The sequence below is a fragment of the Amblyomma mixtum genome, chromosome 6, assembly GCF_055824585.1.
Source record: "Amblyomma mixtum isolate Tamu chromosome 6, ASM5582458v1, whole genome shotgun sequence".
Classification (NCBI taxonomy): Eukaryota; Metazoa; Arthropoda; class Arachnida; order Ixodida; family Ixodidae; genus Amblyomma; species Amblyomma mixtum.
In genome coordinates, this window is record NC_143017.1 from 61,039,103 (window position 1) to 61,063,768 (window position 24,666).

At 45.5% G+C, this 24,666-nt stretch overlaps 1 protein-coding gene across 2 annotated transcripts in view; it reads left to right on the forward strand.

Moving 5' to 3' along the window:
- LOC149339222 (B-cell receptor CD22-like) overlaps positions 1 to 24,666 on the forward strand; it is a 223,245-nt gene that overhangs the window by 133,236 nt on the left and 65,343 nt on the right. For both annotated transcript variants that reach the window (XM_089547993.1, XM_089547994.1), the window contains exons 2-5: positions 5,582 to 5,911; positions 12,966 to 13,292; positions 14,096 to 14,413; positions 21,804 to 22,097. In XM_089547993.1, the coding sequence (XP_089404119.1) occupies positions 5,582 to 5,911; positions 12,966 to 13,292; positions 14,096 to 14,413; positions 21,804 to 22,097 (1,269 nt within the window). The remainder of the gene's footprint in view (positions 1 to 5,581; positions 5,912 to 12,965; positions 13,293 to 14,095; positions 14,414 to 21,803; positions 22,098 to 24,666) is intronic.

A 24,666-nucleotide genomic window follows, 5' to 3' on the forward strand; every position in this document is an offset into this window, starting at 1 on the left:
AGACCAATTTGTGCCCGTACAAACACTAGCTGAATGCACAAGCAGGCGAGATACTGCGCGACAGCGTAATATCCCGTAATCTGGGCTGCCATAAACGGGCAGGCTCGGCAAGACATGCAAGACCAGTGGCTTGGTCCTGATATTTGCCGCGGCGATACGTTCGTACTACGTACACCCTGGCATTCATTTCTCGCCGATCTCCTCCTCTCTCTCTCTCTTACCCTTCAACCCTCTTTCTCTCTCTCCTCTTCTCGTTATCGCCAATAATCTCATTGCGGCGAGGCCGCGTCTAGGGCGAAAGCAAATACGAAGGGAAGAAGGAGCCATCGCGTAGGCTCCCAGGATAAACAAAGCAGCGCACCCGGCAAGGACCACAGCGGTATTATTGCAAAGTTTCACCGGCGGCTCGATAAACACGCGGGTGAGAAGAAAACAAAACAAAAATGAAAGCCACGGGCCGAACCGCGCTCGGCCACCGCCACTGGCGCGATATATATGCGGCCCACTCGAGACGAAGCTCGCATAATGAGATTAGACGCCGCCGGCCTAGCGGTGTAGGAGCGAGAGCTTGGTGGAGCGGTGGAAGAGCCGTGTCGGAGGAGAGGCCGAGATCCGCTGCATCTCCTTATTGTTCCTATCTCCCTTTCTTTTTTTTGCGGTTGTATCTCAATTGGAGGCGTCGCCTTAGTTGTGCGGGCTTCCCGGATTTCTCACGAAGGCCTCCGAACGAGAGAGAGCTTCCGCCCCGCGGCTAAGCACCGCCGGAAAAGAAAAAAAAAACACAAATCCTTCCCGTCGCCTTCTTCGCCGGTTCCGCGTGATATCTAGAACGCGTGGGAGATCTCGCTTCGCCTGCATAGTGCAGCAGGTCGGATTGCGTCTCCGCCGCTTACATCGCTAATGAAGGGCGCTCCGAGGAACGGGCCGAGATGAACAAGGAAGTGCCGCCGCTTCGTATGCCTTTAGGGAGTCGTGAACGATATCCTCGGTTTTTTCGCGTTTTTTTTTTTGTGCTTTTGCGGTGTCAGAGCAGCGTTGCTTGCATGGTCACCAGTGAGAGAATCGTATGTACGAACTTTCGGATTAAGGGGATATCTCGAATAGTCAGCTTATTAGAAAAGCAGTTGCACCAGTATTTTTTTGCGCTTTCTTTTTCACTTCATCTCGCTTTCCGTGTAGCCCTCACCGTCCAATAAAAGGTGAATCAGCAAGAAGCCTAATAATTAAAGTCTGGCTCTCGCTTCGTGATTGCATTAATCGGTTGTGCTGTATTCGGCCCTTAGTTAGTTGAGGTACTTTATAAATGCTTAAAAGCCATAAACATAATCAATACTGGAGCCTACCACAAACAAGGCTTATACTGTACAGTTTCTGCAACATTATTCTCATTGCCCTGTGCTGCATTTTATGTATTCGCTTGCGTGAGTGTTGTGCTGTCACCAAAAAAGATAAAAAGTTGGCTGAAAATGTTGGAGCAAAGATTAATAGGAAATACTGTGCGCCACCAGTTGGTTACTCTTTTTAAGTGCCTTATAGCAAGACGAAAACAGGGAAACTTATTTGCCGCTCGGTTTGGCAACTAATATACAACCAACGCCAGCCGAGACCGGCTACACACGAAAGCACGCGCATAAAAAGGCTAGAGCAAGGAATGAAAGGAAAAGTGTTTCGGCGTAATTCAGTTTTTGCTCTGACACGAACACGTGCGTGTGAGAGCAGGCAGTGGCGTAAAATATATTTTGCGGCAATCAGACGCAATTTACAAAACGCGGTGCAGAAACAATTTACTGTACCCTGGAGCCGGTCCACGCGAGATATCTCGGCCATATTTGCAAATTTTTCTCTTTCCTGAAAATGAACACAGACATGTAAATTGAACTGAAAGTGGTTTCAAACAAAAAAAAAAAAAGCTCGAAATCTCCAACGAGGAGCTCTCTCCTTTGCTTATTTATGCGCTCGGAGGAAGATAACGAACGCAAACAGGGAAATAAAGCCTGGTCCCTAAATTAAAAAAAGAGAAATGGGAGGTGAGCAATTGCGTATAATTTATTTCAATGTATATCAGGGACGCTTCTTCTTTACGACTACGCTTTGCTCAAAAACTTTGGACGTCCTAATTAGACTGCAGCCTGGGGAACCGCGGCGCTCCCTCTTCGGCTCCGAGCTGCTTTTCTTCGAGTTCTTTTTTGTTTTTATTTTTAAATTTATCTTCGTCGTTGTGCGTGCAGTTTCAGCGCGCAAAGTTTGTTCCTGGGTGTGCCTGTTCGCCCGCGGCACACGAAATGGACCAATGATTTATTGATCAGCGTCGACAATGGAAGATATTCCGAAAGCAGCAGCAGCAGCAGCACGAGAGCGTTTCGTGAAGGCGCTTTCGGGCCTTATCTGTTCCCTCAAGGGGAACCGATTCTGGTCTCATTTATTTTATTCTTCGCGTGATATATTCCGCGCGTATAGAGAACTAGACCGACTGATCCTCTTATTCCTCAAAAGTGGTGGAAAAATTGCGACCCCCTCTCAGTACCAACCCGCCTTATATATTTCCTTCCCTTCTACTACGTTGATGTATGTGCGCGCAAAAGTTGGAAAAAAAAAATTATCTTCATAGGAGATCCTTGCTTCCTGTTCCAAGCTGTGCGCCAGTTTTCGCTCCGGACGTTCTATTTTTTTTTTGTCCTCCATGGAACTGCAGACAAGAGGAACGAATATTTCTGCTTCGAAGTGGAGAATATGAATTATAAGTTGTAATGTTTGGCTTCGACACGTATAGTAAACTGCGAACGGTCTGACCGCCGATAAAATGTGGTGGGAGACGTGTCAATAGCTCTTTTGCGACGGCTTAATTTCTTTCGTTCGCGTTTCTACTTCGTGGACAATGTAGCAAGCGCGGTGTTTTCAAAACCTGCGTTAAATGTGCAAATTTTATTCCTGACGCTGAAGATTAGCAAGAAAAATGCCTTGCCATCGGCGTTATGAAAAAAAAATGCTTATTTTCTTTCAGTTTTTATTTTTAAGCTGTCACTAAAAGCTTTTGCACCCAGTTCTGAATCTAATTCTCTTTCTTGAGATGGGAACTAAGAAGTGCGGTCACAGTAGCAAAGATAAGGACATATATCATAAAGCAAATACGTTGATTGGAAATTAGTAAGCGATGAACAATTTATGATTTTGGCATGTTGCCAGAAAATAGCGTTGCAATCGAGGCGGTCTTTCTATGACACTCATCGAAACTAGATTACCTGAAAGCAAGCCATGAAAAGCCAAAGCGTTATTTTAGTAAGTACTTAGTGAATATTCGGGATCAATAATGTAGCTATATATACTTTTTATTTCTTTCTAAGCAAACAAAGATCTGATCTCAGAAGTTGTACGATGATGTGGGGTGAACTATCGACTCGCCTAATGATTTTGCGTGAGGCAAAGTTCCAGAGTTGACCCAGTTAGCTACCCGTCACGTACGGTATAGTACTTTGTAGAAGGATTATTTTTATTAAGATTAAGGTTGTACTGCTGGCTCCGAGGACGACGAATGAAATCGCGGCGACGGCAGCCACGTTTCTATGTAAGCAAAAAGAAAAAATGCCCGCGTTTCTGTGCTGTGCAACTGCGCGATATAGAATCCAAGAGGAACAAAATTGATCCCGAGGCCTGCACTAGGGCCTACGATACCATACCATACCATACCATACCATACCATACCATACCATACCATACCATACCATACCATACCATACCATACCATACCATATACAATAACATACTATACCATATACCATACCATATACCATACCATATACCATACCATATACCATACCATACCATACCATACCATGCCATACCATACCATACCATACCATACCATAATATACCATGCCGTACTGTAATGTACCGTACCTTACCGTACGGTATCGCACCTTTTCAGACCATTTTGTACCATACCATAGTGCACCCAGCCATAGCCTTTCTCACTGCGTTGACATGTACCGTCTTTGTCAAAAGTAACCAGGCTGCATGGTTTGCTTCTAGCTTGTATAGTGGAGCCCTTGTGACTTTCCTAAAGACCAAAAGGTGTTGGAAGGTAAGAAGACCCCCAGCCCTTTCATTTAACGACCATTTCAGCTTCAGGGAAGCTGTAAGAGCTCCACTGTAGGAGCTAGCAGCAAACCATGCAGCAAACCATGCAGCCTGGTTACTTTTGACAAAGACTGTACTATAAAGAAAAGATGTTTCGCAAACTCGAATACAGTATTATGCGATGGTTCGCCGGCTGCAGTGTTTCTCTAAGTTACAGTGGTCAGGCCTCACTTTTGCATCTATTTTATGCTATGAACGTACGGGCTGGAGTCCACCCAAAATATTTCTGGAATTGCATGTGTTGTACCTTTTGCAAAAATGTGCGCAAGGCATGTACTTAGTTTTGAGCGCTTCTCAATACCCTGAATAAAATGCCGATGACGTAACGTACCTCGGTGTGTCAAAAAGGCGCTGAAAGTGTAGGGTGCGTGACATAACCTCATGGTTTTTTCGGATGATTTGTCTTTTTTTAAGGAATAATTAAATTAACTTCATTCAGTTGACGAGAGTGGTAATATTCTTGCAGTGATGTTCTATTCATGTTTCAAAACTTTCACAAAGAATGCCTTTTTTTCTGTTTGTTCCGAGATGCGTAAGCATGGCCGCTACTGCCGGATGTTTCCACACCGCAAACAAAAGACTTTGCAACGGCACATCTGTATATCTCTGAGTGAATTGGATTAACTGTGTTTTATGATTCATAAAAGGCTTAAGGGCATAGTTGTCATAACACGCTTGTGGCAAGGTAATGTGTAGTGGTTGCATTCCCGGGAAAACAAAAATTACACTTCTCTGCTTTCCTAGTGGCAACCTTGCTTGAAAAAACACATTTACTTTGTTCGCTTCTTTAGAAACACTAGACGGAGTGCAGCGAAGTATGGTAAAAGAAAAATGAATTAAAGTGCGCATAAATTTTAGAACCACCGCCAAATCGTATCATTGTAGCCGAGCATAACATTAAAGAGTAAACTGTGGGGAGAAATTGTGATGTGCGTACGGATCTCTCAGAGAGAATTTTTAGAGTTTCTGTTAGTCCAACTAAAAAGCCGGATTTTTCCTTGTGTTAGCCAAAGGCAAAGACGGTGTTGGTTCAGTTGCAGGAATGAGATCTCGAATGAGGAATGAAGTGGCTGCGACTAGCTCGTTCGTCCGGGCCACATTGTCCAGCAAGGTGTCACCAAGGAAAAGTTAGAAAGTCTCTCGCTCCTGCAGCGTACTTCACTTAGCCAACGAGAGTTAGGATACTGCTACTATATTTCTTCACAGCGGCTCAATGCGAAACCAACAAGGCTATGCCTTGCAAGAACTCCTAACCGCTTCGCAGACGTTAGACGTCCTCACTGAAGCGTCTTGACTCGTTTAAAACGGAGCCACTCTCGTTGCGTCAAGAATTTGCCGATGACCTGAAAACCGTGGCCACGTCATCATCGGATGCTGCGTAGCGTAGCTGCTACGCCCGCTTTAACACGCTGCCAATCGTTTACCCTGTTTGTCTCGTCTCTCGCAGGACGCGAGCACAACGTGACGGGCTTCGTCGGGGGCTCCGCGGTGCTGCCATGCGAGGTGGACGAGGCGAGCTGCGGCCGCGTCTACTTCATCACCTGGACCAAAAACGTGTCGCAGGACTGGCAGCGGGTGTACCTCTTCTCGGAGACGGTGAACCGCGTGATGGGTCCTCTGAGCGAGCCGCACCGCGCCACCTTCCAGCCCGGCAATGCGTCCGCCCATCTACGCATACAGCCGCTCACGGTGGAGGACGAGGGAACGTACAAGTGCGACGTCACCTACGTTCAGGGGAAGTGCCCGTCGCTATCCTTCACCAGGCTGCAGACGCTGGGTAAGCCTTTTTTTTCCTCTCTCTCTCTCTGGCTTGCTTCTTTCGCTGATCGTATGGCCGGACAACTGGTGTAGATGTCTAGGGGCATTGGCAAATAAGGCATTATGTGATTCGGTGCGACGTCTACTTCCTCTCATGCATTCCATTTCAAAAGTGACGTTCGGAACACATTACAGCAAGGACAATAAACGCAAAACTACATGCAGAATATGAAGCATTTGGCGGAGTTAAAGAGAGGAACTGCGGACTATAAAGAAGTACGGTTTCAAGTTATGTCAGCAAAATATGCATGCTCTTTTTAAACGGAAGCGCTCTAGATTTAGTTTAAAGCGATACTGCTCTGCATTTGATGGCCTACATGCAAGGAATGTTGTGTGCACGACGAAAGTTTTCTGCTCTTTGGAAAGCACAAAAGATCGAAATCGTAACAGCTATTTAAGAAAGAGAGAACTAAATCCATGTTGATGTCGGTTAACAATATTTGCGGAAGCGGTTACCTGAAAGAAAACCGCACATGGATATTCTTGCATCTTCCAAAACGCAAAATACCGGCGTCTGCTATGAGCTGTTAAAGGCAGCTAGAAAGAATAACCACCCGCGCTTGAGATTGTTATCAGAAGCAGTACTGCAACGGCTTTCATTTTTTTCTCATACCTCTGTGTATTTTGCTAAGCTTAGTCAATCTCAATGCTACCAGTATTGGGAACCGATTGGAGTTTACAACAGTCATAAAATATCTCCGGAAGCTGAGGAGACTGCACGTTCTCCTTAAACTCATTGCTTTGGCAAAGCCTAAGCGGGGGCTGTCCCCTGAGTTTATATGAAATAAAAACTTGTTCGCCAACTTACCGTCGAGCGAGGAAAGATTAAAACCAACTTTAAGAGTTTCCCGTGGCGAGCCTGTATACGTCGTTTTAGTGCCCAACTAAATTCCAGGTTTACGATCTGCACCTGGGTTCCCCGGCGCGGATATTTCTGCTCCTAAGGTGTGCCTTACAGCTACTTACTCTACCAACGTGTTTTGTCTTCCATTCTGGCATTGATAAAAAATAAAATAAATATAACGAACAGCGCGCTGCAAAAAGACTTTGGAAACATAGATTTTTTTTATATGGCTTTATGAGTGTTTGGCGTCACAAAGCTACTCAGGCTATGAGGGACGAGGAAGCATTAAATAGGTAGTCTTTGACACTTACAGAATAGTTTGTGAAACAAGCGGATGGAACTCACAAACCTCCTCGGGCGCACATCGCCTTTGCACTGCAGTAAAACGTTTGTATTTATTTTTTATAGTGCTCTTTAGATTATGTACATTCTTCACCAATAAGCCCTTAGGAATCGGATAAGATGGGAATGCCTCCTAACTATTACTAGCATTGGCAAGAGTTGACGCATGAGCCACGCTGGAAGACAAGAAGTAGATCTTGAACTAGCAACATTAAAGAGGGGCTGCATAAGAGTCGCCATTCATTTGCGCGTAGCCTAAGATGTCCTTATACATCTTGCAGAGTCAGCCCAGAGTTTAAGCACATAACCTTAGCACTATAGAAAACTTCAGGACCGTAAGTTTTAGCTTGAATTTGGGCTAATAGGCTCACCAGAGAATATGTTATGACGAGCTTCAATGGGCAGAAGAAAAAATGTAAAAAGTTCAGGCAACGGCTACAAATATATCAATATGTTATTTATAGCCTACAACAAACATATACCCTCATTTTCAAAAAGACCAGGAAATCACTGTTCATTCGCTTCAAAATCATGCCATCCGGCTTGTTGGCATCCTGCGCGGGCTTTAAAATATAGCTTGAGCTTCTAGCTGCTCCTGTGATGCATACAGAAAATACAGGTCATGCACATAGTACACATAGCGATGAATTACACATAATTATGCAAATGATGAAACTACATCACCCCTTCAGTTTGAGAATAAGGAGGATCGGAGCCTATGTGCTGATTAATCCCGAAAACAAAGGCAGTGTTTCAGCATTCCGAATAGAGGCGTGTGCGAAATAACACCGAAATGGCTGTTAGTTATTTTTGTAACCAAACCAGAGCATGCTTTCTTATTGCTGTTAGTATTGTTTGCATGCTGCTTGTGTTGTTGCATACGGGAGCATTCTGCAGCCTGCAGGTATAATTTAGCCCTGAACGGCTCGAATGACAATTAGCTTTCAGCGACAAAACTCGAGTAAACAAGGAGAAGTTTTGCACCAAGTAGAACCATAGTAGTTAGAGAAATATCTACCTGCTCACGACCTTATAGCGCGCATTTTTCTAGGTTGTCATCGTGCGCGCGAGGAGATTCTTTTCAAGAAGACAAGAACGCCGTAACACATAATGAGCATCGTATATGTGGCATCCTTGAGCCTTCACTGAAAAGCTGTCTTACTTTGGGTGCCTGTTAAGGAAAAGAAAAAACGGTGCCCGTCGAAACATTTTTCTTGCAAATCATGAGTCTTTGGTACACAGAGAAGTGCCAATTAATGAATATTATGAAAATGGACAACTGAAATAAGATTGCACGCTTCTCAGTATCAAAACTCGTACTACGCAACCATGCTCTCAAAGACCATGATGCAATTCTGTACTGCTCCCTTATATCTTTGCTGTGCGGGCCTGTCTGGCAGATAATAGAATGGAGAATTTAGAGACAACTTACTCGATATGTTCATATAGGAAAGTGGTTTTCAATAATTCCGAAAGCTGGTACTGCTGAAACAGTATATTTCGACCCGTAAGTATCAAGACCACTGATTCCTCTGTTGTACGTGAACTAGCCAAGTATTGTAGTTTTTAATTGGTTCTAAACTGTGGTAGAGAACTTACATCTGTGAAGAGTCTACATTAAATCACTAAATTTTATATCTGTGGCCATTTACACACAAGTTTCCGCATTATGCTGAGAAGTGTCTTTTAGCTTCTTCAAACGTAGCTTCAAACGTATTGTGCATTTGCTTCCAAGAGATGAGCATATATCTACGTGCTACATGGGCCCAATGCATCAACAGCTACATTTGTTGCGCACGAGTATGCGTTACCTACTGTATCGTATAATACAAGCTTTCTGGTTCTCGGCGCTCCAAAAAAGTTGATTTTCGAGCTGGCTTTCTACGGTATAATGAAACAGAAGCTGATATGATCCTAGGCTACCTTTAAATGCTGGTATTGCATCTCAGTCTATTTTACTCAGAATACAACTAGACTTCTGACCAGTGTGTTGAAAATCTAGGCTGCTGCACTGGTGGTGATGTCGTCTATCTGCCACCTTTATTTGTCTTTCTGTGGTACTGAAGTGGCGTCGACAGCTGCCCCTCCAGGGGGCCCTAGTGATATAAAGCGCTGTGTCCCTTACCTCTTAGAACAGTCTCGCACAGTGCGGTCGTATCTGACGCGTTGAGGAGAAAGCACGTTACAGACAGAAATGACGTGGATAAGGCAAAAGCACCCGGAAGCCAATCTATGTCCAAGACAGACCAATTTCGCCCTTCGGGACGTGACGGGCTTCTCTTTTTATACCCACTGGAACAGTCAGAATTTTTTTAAAGCATTTCTTAGTAGTGACCTATTTTTTTGCGGCGCTTTCAAAAGCCGCGTCCCAAATGAACTCCTGAGGCGCATCCTAGCCTTCATTTTCAAGATTGACGTCGTCTGTCGCCCTATAAAAATGATGGCAAGCTACCGACTCTCAGTTCCTTTCCGCTCCAATTTGCGGAACCTATTTTCAGTGATTTTTGCTTTTCTTAAGTTTACTTGAACTTTTTATCGCTTATTTTCTGTTCATACACTCTCTAGCAGCGGGCATTTGTAGAAGCGAAAGTCAGCGATAGAATTTGAAGTTTTATGAAGCTGCAAAAATAATACGCTTCGGCGACTGCCGTCTTCTTTATGGCGCTATAAAGAGCGGCTCATGCAGTAAATTTATCAAACGAAAGTTGGGGTTCATTTATGAAATGCTTGAAATATTTGTTTGGTTCATGATCATTGATATCGAGGCAGAGAAAGCAGCCGGCACAATGGGAATAATCACTATTTCAATATTCAGACATCTAATTCACAAAGAACTCTTTTTTTCTTTTTATCGAAGAAACGAAGGGAAATTCATGTTCGATAGAGTTCCCTTGTGCTGTCGCTTGTGAGTCCTACCCTCGTCTCCCTCTTTCTTTTTCGGCCATGTTCGGCCATCTCTACTAATGCGGGTACGGGGACTCTTTGTAGTGTTGTTAGCCAAAAGCTATGCACGTTTAAGTGCCGGAAAGGGTTTGTAATTACCTCAGAGCTATGAAAGTTGCACGCACTATTTGTACATATTCTTACGGGGCGGCCAGCCGAAGAATGAGGTGTGTTGAACCATGAACAAGAGATGATTTAATGGCCGCTGGCCTAGCGCGAGCGCTCCGACCCGCGCCACTGCCAGATTCGTCTTTTTCGTAACATTACCCGGGGCCACCGAGCGATCTTCCCGATTGTAAACGGAATAAGACATGGACGAAGGGATGGGCGATTCAGCGATGGCTTCCAGTTTAGAAAGAAGTGGAAAGGTGATGAAGTGCTGGCCGCCACATTGGATGAGATGATAGGCGAATGAGGTCCGGTCCACGAAGCATCGGGGCCGTAGGGCGCCAGGAGTTGACGGCCGAGGTCTTTGGACGCCCCGAACGGCAGGGGCAGGGGGGCGGTGTCCTCATGTGTGGGCAGGGTCTTGGGTCGGTCGGGTCACTGCGGTCACGGCAACGTCGTCGGTTCGTCGTGTCTAGTGGTCCGGGCGGGGGACGGGGCTGGGGTGAGCGGCGAGTTCGGTTCAGGCCGGGCGGTATGGGGCACGGCCGGGCGGGACGGACCAGGTACTCACGGCCGACGACCACGGCAGGCGCAGGACGCCGAAGCTACGGAACCAGGATGGCGGTGAAGGGACCTCCGCACCTCACACCAAATGTTACGTGGCGGCCAGCCGAAGAATGAGGCGTGATGAACCATGAACAAGAGATGATTAAATGGCTGCTGGCCTAGCGCGAGCGCTCCGTCCCGCGCCACTGCCAGCTTCGTATTCTTCGTAACAATATTTACTTAGAAAGTACCTTTCATTGACTCTTGTGCAATGCAGTTCACCGGGCAACAATGATTCAGCACAGCTCACAAATGTTTTGTCTTCGTTCAGAAAGCTGTCATGAAAAGCCACGGTGAAACTTGAGTCGACGGCTACATTTGAAGATAGGCTAAAAATGAAATCTCGTTAAATGTTATTTGCTCTCGTGCTGAAAATTTATGGAGGCTTCCGGCCCTTGAGTCTCGCGAAAACCGATTTTGAAGACGTGTCCAGAGAAAGGCTAAACTTCCGAAACCGGAGAGCGCAATTGCACTGATCGTACGTTCGTGCTATGCAAATGCTACAAACTTCTATTCATTCAGCTTTCTACGTGCAACAAGGTGGCGCAAGGACCGCCACCAACACGTGTCTCAGCAGGGGTGGACTAAGAGAAAGATATTAGAAAAGGTATTCTCTTCAACGATCTGTTCCCGAGAGGCAGCTACGAGATACAAGAGACAAACACACCAGAATAGCTCAACAGAAACTTGAAACGTTTACGCAAGGCTTCTTTTAATCAAGGCGACCAACCGTATTGAATCCCTTGTTTTCTCTCACACAAGGCTTCGCAGCCATTGTATTTTAATCGCGCTCTCCATCTTACCAGCAATGCAAGCTGAATCGCACACGTAATTGAATTTGCGGAAAAAAAAATAGTTGTAGCGTAGAAAGGGACGGCGTAGGGATTGCGGGAAGAGTAAGGGCAACCTTTCAGAACACGAGGACTTGACCTGAACACAAAGTTCAATTAGGAATGCCACGTGGAAGATTAAACATTAAACATAGGCAATATCTTAGAGCCGCGAGAGAAAATTCTCTCTCTCGGAATGCTGTAAGAGAGGAGAAAGCTTTACCCAGAATTTTATTTCGTAGACGCAGCGCCTAAATGGATTGATGCGCAAATGAAAAAGATGGAAGGCTGACTAAAGGGGAAAGTTTGAACTGCGCACAACAGACGATGGTAACAGGCGAAGAAACAAATACAAAACCAAAGGAACATTCGTTTCTTTCCTCTCACCCTCGTGCTATTCGCGTAGTCTTAACATTCCTGGAAGTGAATATACTAGGCCGCAAGAATATTCTAAATAAAGGGCACAGAAAGCAATTACGCAGGTAGAAGATGTCGTCTGGACTAGCTAATATAAAATGTTGGTATAGCGAATAGTCGGCCCTTCGGAGTCGAAGAGGAGACTCCCGAAATTGGTCAGTGCGCCAGTTTAACCTATGATTGCCGAGTTCTTTTGTTTCTAGGCATTGCAGTTATACAATCGTATCACTGTTTCATATAAATCAGATAGCCCGTTTATGTGGGAAAAATTTCTGAATTTGACCCCTGATAGCCAGTTTTTCCTTCTAAATTAAGGATATTCTCCGTGAGTGAAAAACTGCAGGTGTATTTTCCAGCTAGCGTTGTTCTAATTTACTATTTCGCCTCTTTGCAACTGATCCCTTGCCAGAGGCGGTGGCCCGTATAGCTGAAAGTATAGGCTATGACATCACATGTTGTGGTGAGTAATTGCTATGATACGAAAAATTCGATATAGACATATTTGTCATAAAAATACGCATACCCCTATCGCGTATGTTCCGTGGAAGTGTTTTTTTTTACAGGTGATGTTTTACAATTTTTTTTCTGCTATTTCTTTTTTTCTCCCCAATATGGTTGCCTGAGCGCCTGTCTGTGCCAACATGGCAAACGATATGCATCAGCAGCACTAGTCTTAAAGGTAGTACTGATCAATTTGAATTAGTCGTAGGAAAATTGCTTAGATAACAGGACCGTTTCTGTGCATTCGTGACCATACGTCACTTGCTCAGCGCCACCTTGTCTTGGACAGCGTTCGGATCAATGCGAAGCATTCCGAGAAAAATTGTATAGATGCCACGGCTCTTTTTGTTCATTGATGGCCACACGAACCTCCCTCAGCCGTTCCTTCCCTTGAACAATGCTCGCATGTGTGCATACTGCAGTGACACCCAAAGAGCCGGTGATCAAGATGGACGGGCGTCGCCTGGCGAACGGCTCCCTCCTCGGTCCTTACCTGGAAGGCACCACAGTGGTTCTGGACTGCGCCTCGTCTGGCGGTCGTCCGGCGCCCCAAGTGCTGTGGCGCAACGCGTCCGCCCAGCTGCCCGTGAAGACGTCGGTCACGCCGCACCTCCGCGGCATCCACGACGTCACGTCTACGGCTCGCTTCGTCTTGTCGCGATGGGACCTGGGAGCGCGGCTAGAGTGCGTCGTGATTACCAAGGCTACGCCTTCTCCCGTCGTCAAGTGGGTCCAACTGGACGTGCACGGTACGTAGCATGTTTAGCCGCAATCATATCTGGGCACTATTACCTGTGCCGGTCTTGGCTTCTTTTGGAAACACTAAATGGGCCTTAGACGGATGAATTTTACTGTCATTCGCATCGTCTTTAAGCGCACAGGGTTATGCTGCAGGAAGGCGAAACTTGGATGAGTTGGCACTGTTTATTCTTAAATCCTAGCCCAGGTGCACAACGTAAAAGGAAGGACAGCATGATGCTGCGATTTTTGTGCAATCTAGTTTCATGCAGTAACTTGTCAATCTGTGAGACTGATGTACAGTCTTTGTCAAAAGTAACCAGGCTCTATGGTTTGCTTCTCATTCTTATAACCGAGCCCACACGACTTCCCTAAAGATCAACAAGTTCTTTGAATGTGAGAACAGGGGTTCTTCTTGCCATACAGAGATTTAGAGCTTTAGGGCTGGCATAGTGGCTTTAATATACGACTGAGAAGGAAAACGTGCAGCCTGGTTACTTTTGACAAAGACTGTACATACAGCTGTTAAAATGTGCAGTGGTCCTGGAGAGTGAAAAATTCGAACTTATGAAAAAGTGCCAATGAGCCAAGGCTCGTTCTATAGTTACTGCACTAGTTACATTCTATAGTTACTGCACTAGCATAGTTACTGCACAGCGAGGATACAAAAATGGCCGTCTGTCACACAGCTACTCCGAATGCATGATACGCACAGACTCTCACTTGACGTCTAACTACGAGTGAATGCACCTTTGCGGTTGCCTCTGCTGTTTGTCGAATAGATGAAGCAATCTCTGGAATCTCTCTTATACAGTTCGGCCTCTCGCCCTGCGTCTCCGTGGGCCCAATCACCCGGTCGTGGCCGGCGAGATGGTGTCGCTAACGTGCATCGTGGAAGGCGCACGGCCGGCGGCCAACATCACGTGGTACAACCGGTCCGAGCTGGTGCGGCCGCAGCCACCATCTGCCGAGGACTTGATGAGCGACGGCACGTACCGCACCGCCAGCACACTGGTGTTCGTCGCCAGCCTATACGACCACCAGGCGGAGTTCTTCTGCAAGGGCACCAACCAGGTTCTCAAGAACAGGACGGAGGCACCGCTGCTGCAGGCCGTCCGATTAGAAGTGCTCTGTGAGTTGAGCCAGGGATGTTATCGCTCGGCAGCTCGGCCCAGGTGCTCAGCAGAGCAAAAAGGCAGACATAGGAGATGGAAGCTGTGCAAACGAGATCTTATTCTTTTCTTTTTTATCTGCTGACGTATAAGCAAAATGAACACCACGTACCTAAGATTCAAGTAGCGCAGTATCCGTCCGCGAACTCACAGATTTAAATTCCTTCAACAAAAATCGAGTTTCTATGCATGGAGTTAGAGTTCGGCGTAGAGTGCTATAGAGGCTCATTAGGTGATCTTAGGTGGTTGCAGTTTGTGCGGACTGCTGTACGGCGGCAAATTTTTGTTTCAGAAGAGCCTAAAAAACCTCTCTGAAAAACATTTTTTTTCGCAAACTTTAAACCTTCGATTGACTTTCTCTCCTAGTTGGGCGCAAAACAATGTTTTGCGCTAGACTGTATTTAACTTCATGTGTTTAAATCTTGATCGCTAAAAGAAAAAAACATTTGTATGTACCCGTCATCATATCATTCGATTCCAGTTTAGTTTTTGGGTGCTCAACGTTACAAAGCGACTCAGGCTATGAGAGACAGCATTAAATTCCGTGAAGTATTAGTGCACTACACTGTGCAGTACAAAACAAGATGAGAATGATAAGTATCTAGTTCTTAAAATTAACCGGAATGAAGAAGCGCAGCGAAAAATGTGCACATGCTCAGTAAAATGGCGAATAGCATCACATGTAATGTGTGCTTTGTCCAACGCATTTAAGTTTCAAGTGTGTTCGGGTTAAAATATGGTAGAAGAAATAAATGCGAACCATACTGATATACAATTGAACACATTGCAGCATAAATTTAATACAAAATGCGATCAGGGGTGCTCGTATACGCTGCAGTTTGTCCAATAAGGGAAAACTACGAGGTAGCCGTACCAATGGCCGCACCTGCCTTGCTATGCCAAAAGGGTCCGCGCACGTAGCTACTTTGAATTAGGTTTAGCGGAATTGCCGCTAAGTAAGATTTTCAGCAATTGTATGCAGACGCAGGGAGTGCAGATGAATAACTTTGAGATGTTGACTCTTGCGTTAAGTGAACAGAAAGCGGAACAGTGCGTGGCGCACTCAACGGAGCTGTTCCAGTACAGACACGTGGCCGATGAGGGCAAACAGTCCACAGATACAGTGCTCTACTGTGATCAACTCGACGCTATTTTGATGATGTGCGATATTAGACAGTTTTAGCTATGCGTCCGCAAGGGCTTAACGTACGCAAGGAGCTAGCGGGGTTTTAGCTGTGCGTCCGCAAGGGCTTAGCGTACGCAAGGAGCTAGCGGGGAAAGTAGTGTGCATGCGCAGAACGCAAGCGCGAGCCCTGCGTATTGCGTACGTACGCAAATCAGCGGACTTTACGTTGCGTTGCTTGCGTGACTTGGGTGGTTAACGTTGGCAACATGGCGGCGCCCTGCACGCCCGCTTCGGACCAAATACTGCATTGCCACTGCATTTTTCGACGCGATAGCTCACTCTAAATGGTTGTATTCACTTTTATTTTCACCCCTCCGTAATGATATAGGCGACAATTAGTCATCGTTTCTTAGATAAATTCAAGACTTTCTTGATGTTAAGCCTAACTACCTACGGCGTACACTATCGTCATAGCAACGACCCCCGGTAAAGTACTTCTCCAACTTTGCACTAGAATTTATGTTTTCAGTTGATTCGATTGATTTACATTAAAAAAAAGAAACAAAGCCGTCGAATGCAAACACCATTACCATTAATAAAAGCGGAAAAACTTTCTTCAGCACACAGTTCAGGAGCTTTGACTTGCTGCCGCTAGATGGCGCCACAGTATGTTATGCTTCCCGGGCGCTACGCTAGCCACTCCCAACTAAAACTGTCGTTGCCAGGACGGGTGGCAGTGCGCGTAAGGTGCGCCCGTAGCGTACGCACAGCTAAAACTGTCTATTTCTTTGACACTAAGCAAAATCGGACGAATTTCCAAATTTGACAATTTCGAAATAACTAAAGAACTTCGCTTCTTCGCGTTCAAGAAAGCTAGCCAGAACCCGAGTGCATGCAGGGACAATGCTGGAAAAATGATTTCGTGCGTTCCTTGACACGACTTAATTATAATTGGTACATTGCGTTTAATATCAGAACAATGGACCAGTGGTTGCAATAAGGGCTCCTTTAGAACAAACTTGCAAGTATTCGTGATGTCAATACAGTCAACTAAGACGCAACGTAGCGGCATAGCGGTCGGAACAAGGGCAGGCGTCTTAGAAGAAATGCGGGTACTGTTCGAGCGCTAACGAAACAAGCGGTAGATAGTGTATACATTGAATAAGCAATGAAAAAAAAGATGAGGAGCACACAAAAACAAATTAACCAAGTTTTTTATTGATTGCTGAGGTTGAGTAGTTTGTTGATTGTGAAGGAGTGCTAGCGGCAGTAAGGGGTCTTTACTACTTTGGGGCTTCTTCTATTCAGATACTATCAGCGATAATGCGTTGGTGCAAGTTTCATCACGCTCCGAATAATTGGGCCAAAAAAGCATTGAAGTTAGTTTATACTATTCTTCTCCCTTGGATGGCGCGCACGGTTTCATAGCTAGATGTGCTTGTGATGGCTTCTAGACAGGTCTTCCACTTAGCTTCATTTTACTGGGATGAAAAGGGCACAAACTTCTCGGTAGACTGCACGTAAGCTCAAGGAGGAATAAGTTCTGCCGCGTAGGTGTTCTTTTCTCTCATTATTGAAAACATGCCAGAATTCGCATCTATGATGTACTAACATAAGTAATATTTTCCGTGACGCTCTTAGTAATTGCAGTAATTTTCGTAGAATAATTGCTTTCAGAGGCTGTGTTGTTTTTAATGTTCTGGAAACGTCAGTGGGCTGTAAAGTAAAGTACCGGTCGAGATGAGCTCGATAAACAGGCAGTGCTGGAGATTACTTTGATGGCAAGGGAAGAAAAAAAAAGAAAATTCATGGACGCAAGCAACTGTGCATGCGTAACTAATATGCTCAAGAGAAATGAGTAGGCTGCTCGCTATCTACATTAAGATTTTACACGTTCCTAAGAGACGGCTCTCCGGCTCGCTCAAGGCCTAATCAGAAAGCTCATTAGTTATAAGACACTAAAATAGTAAATTAAAAAGAAAGGAAAAAATGAAGGCGGAGGGCTCAGCGGTTCCGAGAAATTAGGATAATCTTTAAGTCCTTATTCTGTAAACATAACATAAAATACTTGAACATAAGTACTTTTTCTTTTCGATCGCTACACGCCTTGCTCGGTTCGAAAGAAAGAAAGCAATACGTGTGTATATCATTGCTAAGCTTTCTTTATCGAGGAAAAAACAGCATTAATCATACGCACGCTTATTAAATTACAGCACTTTGCATTAAAGACGAAGCCCACTTTATGGGAAAAAATGAACGCTAATGAGGCTCCTTCTGCTCACGACAGCGTAGCTCAAGTATGACCGACGAGGGCGGGTCTAAAGCAACACTCTACACAAAGCTTCTCTGAGGCACCTGTTGCTACTGCTTTGGCTCCATGAAATGAATAACTGATTACCGAAATCTCCTTTTTAGGAAGCAGCTAACAACGAACAAAAACACAGTGTACGTAAGACAAGTGAAAAGCTTAAAATGACGCTGTTGAGTAGGCGAGAAATTAATATAGAGTGCGCTTATATATGAAAGTTTTCTTTTCTTCTGTTCTTTTCTTGTTAAAAAACTTGAAATTGCTCTTGTAGTGCGCTTAAAAGAGTCGCTGTAAGTGGAGTTCTTGAGAGCAGCAGGCAAGCACTAAAAGACGCTTTTTTTATTAACGCGTGTCGTTAGCTCGATTTAGTCTTCATTTCTCTTTTGAAGTCTAATCTGTCTTCAGAGACTGCGTCAACGGAATTAAGCGGACATCAATTCTACTTTAAGTTCCAGGTGGCTGCGGCTAACCGGTCACAATGTGTGAAGACGTACAGTAGTAGAGATTCTCAAGACGACCACTGGATTTTATCGGATTATGAACGCTTTCAGTACCTCCTACCTTAAAAATGCAAAACACAGTGCACGTTATGTCAGCTAAGCCAACCCATAGCTAACAAACTTACTACAAACAAAAAGGGGTGTTCTAAACAAGCATGTGGGAGCGAAATAGCTGGTAAGTTGTTGTGCTCGGTGGTGGATTGACATGAAAGGATCCTGCCAAACATTGTGCACAAAAACGTGAAATCATGGATCTTGATCAGAAAATTCAGCACGGATTCAAGAAATTGAGTTTAGTTCAGCCGTGTTTGCGCAAGAAGGCGCGATACTTTTACCAAATGTGATTACATCACAAATGGAAGGGTCGGATGTTTGGAGACACCTTAAGTTGCTTTCGTAGGCCACGAATGCTTCGTCATTAAAGCTCAAGCACTAAAAAGTGCCACCTTACTTTAAAGCGGCAATGTAAAAACAGCTGCTCCCATCTTAGAATTTCGTAATTTGACAGTAGTTGAATGGCACCCAATGAATAGACAGTAGCCACAGTTATTTTAACATAGGATGAGATGTCTGGCCGTCTAAACTGCTTGGCATGGTCAACACGCGCAAGTAAATGCAGGAACTGGAACATTTATAATAAGTACCGGTGGTACATATGTTTTCTTCGCAGTGCCTCTAAAAGGCAGTTTGATAATTTTATGTTCCTTTACCTTCTCTTGGAATCCACTCCGTTAGCCTTAAGCACCAGCGGTTATCTTGCCTTCACATTTCATGCTCTGCCCAAGCCCATTTCTTCCTCTCGATTGCGACTAGGATATCATTTCCCCCCCGTTTGTTCCCTCAACCTCTCTGCTCGCTTCCGGTCTCCTAGCGTTACACATATCATTTTTCTTTCCAAAGCTCGCTGCATTGTCCTTAACTAAAGCTGAACCCTCTTCGTTAGCCTCCACGTTTCTGCCCCATAGGTGAGTAGCAGGGCAAGCGTAGGAGAGGCGGCAGAAAGTTAGGTCGGCGGTTGTAATTAAGAAGTTTGAGAGGATAGGGTGGCCGCAGCTCGCAAAGGACAAGGTTAATTGGAGAGGCTTGGTTTGGTTTGGTTTATGGGGTTTTAACGTCCCAAAGCGACTGAGGTTATGAGAGACGCCGTAGTGGAGGGCTCCTGAAATTTCGACCACCTGGGGTTCTTTAACGTGCACTGACATCGCACAGTACACGGGCCTCTAGAATTTCTCCTCTAAAGAAATTCCAGCCGCCGCGGCCGGGATCGAACCCGCGTCTTTTGGGTCAGCAGCTGAGCACCGTAACCGCTGAGCCACCGCGGCGGCAATTGGAGAGGCGTGGCAGAGGCCGTCGCTCTGCAGTGGGCGTAGTCAGGGTAATGATGATGATGTTCCTTTAGAGAACTGCCATTGCAGAACCGTGGATGCTCCTTTCTAGAACCAAGAACAAATGGCCTATTTTTGGTTGCAAAATGCAGGTTCTCGAGAACATGGACTGCCACAATGCTGCAATACAGAGAGTTTATTTTCTTGCAAATTTCGGCAGCCTTAAGAGACTTCGCTTCTAGCGCGAGGTGTTCAGCATGCGGAAACTATTGTCAGTTGCAGTGAACTGAAATCGCTTTCGTGATTATTCATCCAAAATAAATGTTTCATGATAAAATGCACTCATTTTTGGTGTCTGTGACCACTAGAGCCCGCAGGTGCGGATTGTTTGGCTTCCATTATATAAATGAGTATTAGCCAAGTGAAAACTCTGCTCGACTAAACTTGCTTGAAATTACTACACGGTCTCCACCCTCCTAACTGAGGCGGGATATTTGAAGCTCTCGATGAAGACAGACATTAGCTTTGCAGTCCCTCTGATGCACTGTAAAATATTAGCCTCAGAACTTCCTGGATGGCTATAGTGTACTCCAAAAATGTCTGCTGTCGCTGATGCAAACGGCAGTTGCTCGTTCTTACGGTAAAGTACAGATCCGTCAGCCGTTGAGCTAGGGATTCTTTAACCCCTAGCGAGTTTTGGCCTATTATTTTAGCGAAGGCTGTCAAGGCTTGTGTAACACAGACAGATCTATTTAAGAATCTTTCTTTGCAATCTCTTTGGGGGTTTTATACAGTTTTATTTATTTTTTGCTGCAATGAGTGACACAGACTTTTCCCTCACTGAGCAGAGAGCATGCTTTAAGTGTGGCGTTCTCTCCAGCTGCTTTGGCTAATGCTTGACGGCTCCTACTATACGTCAGCAGGCCTGCATACGTAATTTTGTATTCTGTGAGCTGCAACACGTAGATGCGGCAGTTTTTTTTTTTTTGGAATTTGACATCCATCAGTATTGCTAGTTCAATGAAAAAACATCTCAGCATTGAAGCAACGCGTTACTTATACTTGGAACTGCCGAGTTCTTTGCTATTTAAGCTTACGACCCTGCACCGTAAGGGGCAAAACTCTGGGCGATTCAAATCTGCGCAAAAAAGTATACTTTTGCGCTTTCAGGAAACCAATTCATTGAAAAGCCTGGCATAAAGAGGCATGCATGCTGCATCGTCTGAAACGAATACCAGCTGAATAGACAGCTGGGGAGCGTAGCAATATTTTTTTTTCTTAATAGAAATTGCGAAAAAAATACGAAGACGGACGCAAAAAAGCGGAAACGACGAGCGCTCACCCTGTCTGTGTCTCTCTTTTCGTTCCCGTGTTTTATGCGCAATTTCCATTATGATTGTGTTGCACCAACAATCCCAAATCACAATATTTTCTGATTTTTTTTTTGTCCAGAAAACCGCGCCTCCTGAAATTTTTGCCCATGGAGGCGCATAATAGAATGGCGTCTTTTGCCGGCTTCACTTTCTGGAACTGCACTTCAATCTCAGATGTCCTCTTTTCCCAAATGAAAGGTTCTTCCAGCAATGCAGAAAGTTGGGCGAGTTGGTAATGCATGTTGAACTTAGCAAAGCGCAATTAAAAGACAGGGACAAGAAGAAGAAGCACACATGACAAACGCTTGACATCAACACAAGCGTTTGTCCTGTGTGCTTCTTCTTCTTGTCCCTGTCTTTTAATTGCGCTTTGCTAAGCTCAACAAGAAAGCTTCTTCGTTGGATGTCATCAGCACATGAAAGGTACTGCGTCCGCTGCTGATATCAATCTCGCATGTACAGAGGGCAAAACGCATGTCTAGAACACGTTCTGAGCGTGTTTCAGGCTTAACACGTGATAACTAGCGATCAGATTTGGTTAAAAAATGGTCTGGATGTAAACATGTTCTGTTAAACTCAAAGGTTTTCATCGTCATTTTTTGCCTTCTTGCTCGCAGCGGCTTTGGGAGCGGCGGAACACACAGTTTGATTGTTATAGGCATGTGTTTTGCCCTCTGTACGCTCGTCCACCACAGCAGCACCTCTTCCACGATCGCAGATCCACCTGCGGTGCGGGTGATTCCAGCCGAAGGCGTGAACGTCACCGAGTGGCATTCGTGCAACCTGACGTGCCACTATGATGCGAACCCTCCGAACGCGACCGAAGTGGCCTGGTACAGAAACGGCGAGCCGCTGCCGGCCAGGCCTAGAGGGCACCGTGCGCAGCTGATGCCCAAGACCGTGCTCCTCATACGCAACGCGACGCGTAAAGATGCCGGCGTCTACAGCTGCCACGTCAAGAACGCCTTCGGACGAGGGAATGCCTCGAACTCCGTCTACCTGGACGTCTTCTGTGAGTACTTGAACGTGGGCTGCAATAACGACGCCTTCTACTCAGCACTCGATGGAATATCACTTGGGTGGGGTCAGCATAGAGTGATATAAGCCTTAAGGATCACCGATTTAATTGCCGTACTTGTTTTTGTGAGGCGTATGGACCTAGCCACCCAAGCTTGTGCGGCACGAGTACACTAACGCAACCGTAGACGACGTTAAAGTAATCGCTCCTGTCACCACTGATATGCATGCAAATGAGGGTGCCTTTAAACCTCTAAATATTTGTAAGAGAAACTTCGAGAGGTTAGCAAAGAATATAAAGGAGAACGTCATGCCAGAATTCAATGCAATTTTGTTATAATAGTGTAAAACATGGCGGCGGCCGACGAGATTATGTAACAGGAACGGGTGCAGTATTCAGAATGAAATAGGTCACAGTTTACGCGGAGAATAGATCTTGCGGTAAGAGAGTAGTTCCTGGCTTCTTTGTCCCAATACTGCGCCGCCGTGGTGGCTCAGTGGTTATGGTGCTCGGCTGCTGACCCAAAAGACGCGGGTTCGATCCCGGCCGCGGCGGCTAGAATTTCTTTGGAGGAGAAATTCTAGAGGCCCGTGTACTGTGCGATGTCAGTGCACGTTAAAGAACCCCAGGTGGTCGAAATTTCCGGAGCCCTTCACTACGGCACCTCTCATAGCCTCAGTCGCTTTGGGACGTTAAACCTCATAAGCCAAACCAAACCAAACCAATACTGTTTGAAAAGCGGCTTGTCATAGGTTTTTGGTCAAGCCAGTAACGAAGCCGAGTGGATCGTATCAAAAGTTTCGCTTGCAAGCTAAGTGGCTGTGTTGCGTGAATGCGCTCAGTGGCGACAAGGACGAAACGAGACAACGAGTCGACTTGGCGCCTTTGTCCACACTACGCAAAGTCAAGCAACAGAGCAATACAATACCAACTAATCTCTTTCGTCGCCTTGCTAACGATAAGTTCGTAAGCGACCTCGTTCCTTGCCTGACGCATGTAGTACGCCAGCACTCTCGTGTGCTCGCTCGCGAGATGATAACGGTACGCGTAATTTGTTTGAGAGATGGCGGCGCAACGCGTCTTTCTTGCGAGGACAGTTGACTCAGCTAATGCTTCGATGTACAGTTTTCCACAAGCTACGTTTGCTGTAATTTTCGCTCAGATAGAAGGGAAATAAAATCTGTCGCGCTGTACACTATTAAGTCTGAATGCTTGGTATAAAATCACCTACAGGAAAAAACAAAGAAAATTGACCGCATAAAGTGAGCTTGCCGTCCTGGTTAGCTCAATTGGTAGAACGACTGCTCCGGTGAAGCGGTGGTCCTGGGTTCGAACCCCGGACCAGGACGAATTTTTCTTTAACTACGAAGTTTCTGAGAATGCTGTATAGCTTTCCTTTGTAGCCGTATGGCTGCGCTCGGGTGGATGACAATGAGTAATTACTCCCTTATTACAAATCTACTCCACCTTGGGGGATTCCCCTAAACATTTGACCAACACAGTTCCCACTTCGAGTTATTGATCAATTCGCTCTCGCCCTACCATAAGCTTGCCGTCCCGGTTAGCTCAATTGGTAGAGCGACTGCTCCGGTGAAGCGGTGGTCCCGGGTTCGAACCCCGGACCAGGACGAATTTTTCTTTAACTGCGAAGTTTCTGAGAAAGCTGTATAGCTTTCCTTTGTAGCCGTATGGCTGCGCTCGGGTGGATGACAATGAGTAATTACTCCCTTATTAAAAAGTGAGGTCTGTGTTCAGTAACAGTTTCGTTGTCTTTGAGTCTCTAACCATCAACGCCGGCAGCGCTAGAATGAATGAATAACATGTAAAGCAAAATGCATCGTAATTGGCAGTGCAATCACGCAATAACAGAGCACAGCAAAATGTGTCGCGCGAAGTGGTGAATGCTAGTCTACTCCCACTGCCAAGCGGCACGGGCGTTCTGATACAGCAGAGCTCTCCATTCTATCGCAAATCGAATAATGTTACCACGCGCAATTTCTCCTCGCGACGAAGTAACTGAAGAAACGCTTTGCTTGTGATTTTTTCTGAGGCGGTAAAAGGCCCCCGCATCGTACGTTAGCCTGCAGCCCAAATATGGAAGCAATCTTTTCGTTCCTAGTTAACGCAGAACACGCGGTGTTTACTTTCATCACACGGTTGATTTTATTAGGCCTTATTAGACGCAGATCGCAAACGTTTAGGGACAGGCATATATGCTGCTCAGAGAAATGCTGCGCTGTACGGGCTAAAACGTTGTAGATCCCTTCTATTTCCCCAGAGATCAAAGAGTGGCTCTGAAGGTGCCGGCAATGGTCCGAGCTTCATATCGACTTTTCAATGCATGTGTTCCGATCCCAACGTAAAGCTTACGCTTAATACTCCGCGGATGCCGTGAGAAAGATGCCTATCGCGTTGCCTATAGTGAACATCCCATCCGATGTATAATTCACAACGTGGATTGTCGTATTTACGTTGAGATGCTTGCACTGCCCGTTTTGCTGATTGGTCAAAGATTATGACCATAACCGTTGCCTTCTTCTACCGCATATAACCCTTTAATGGA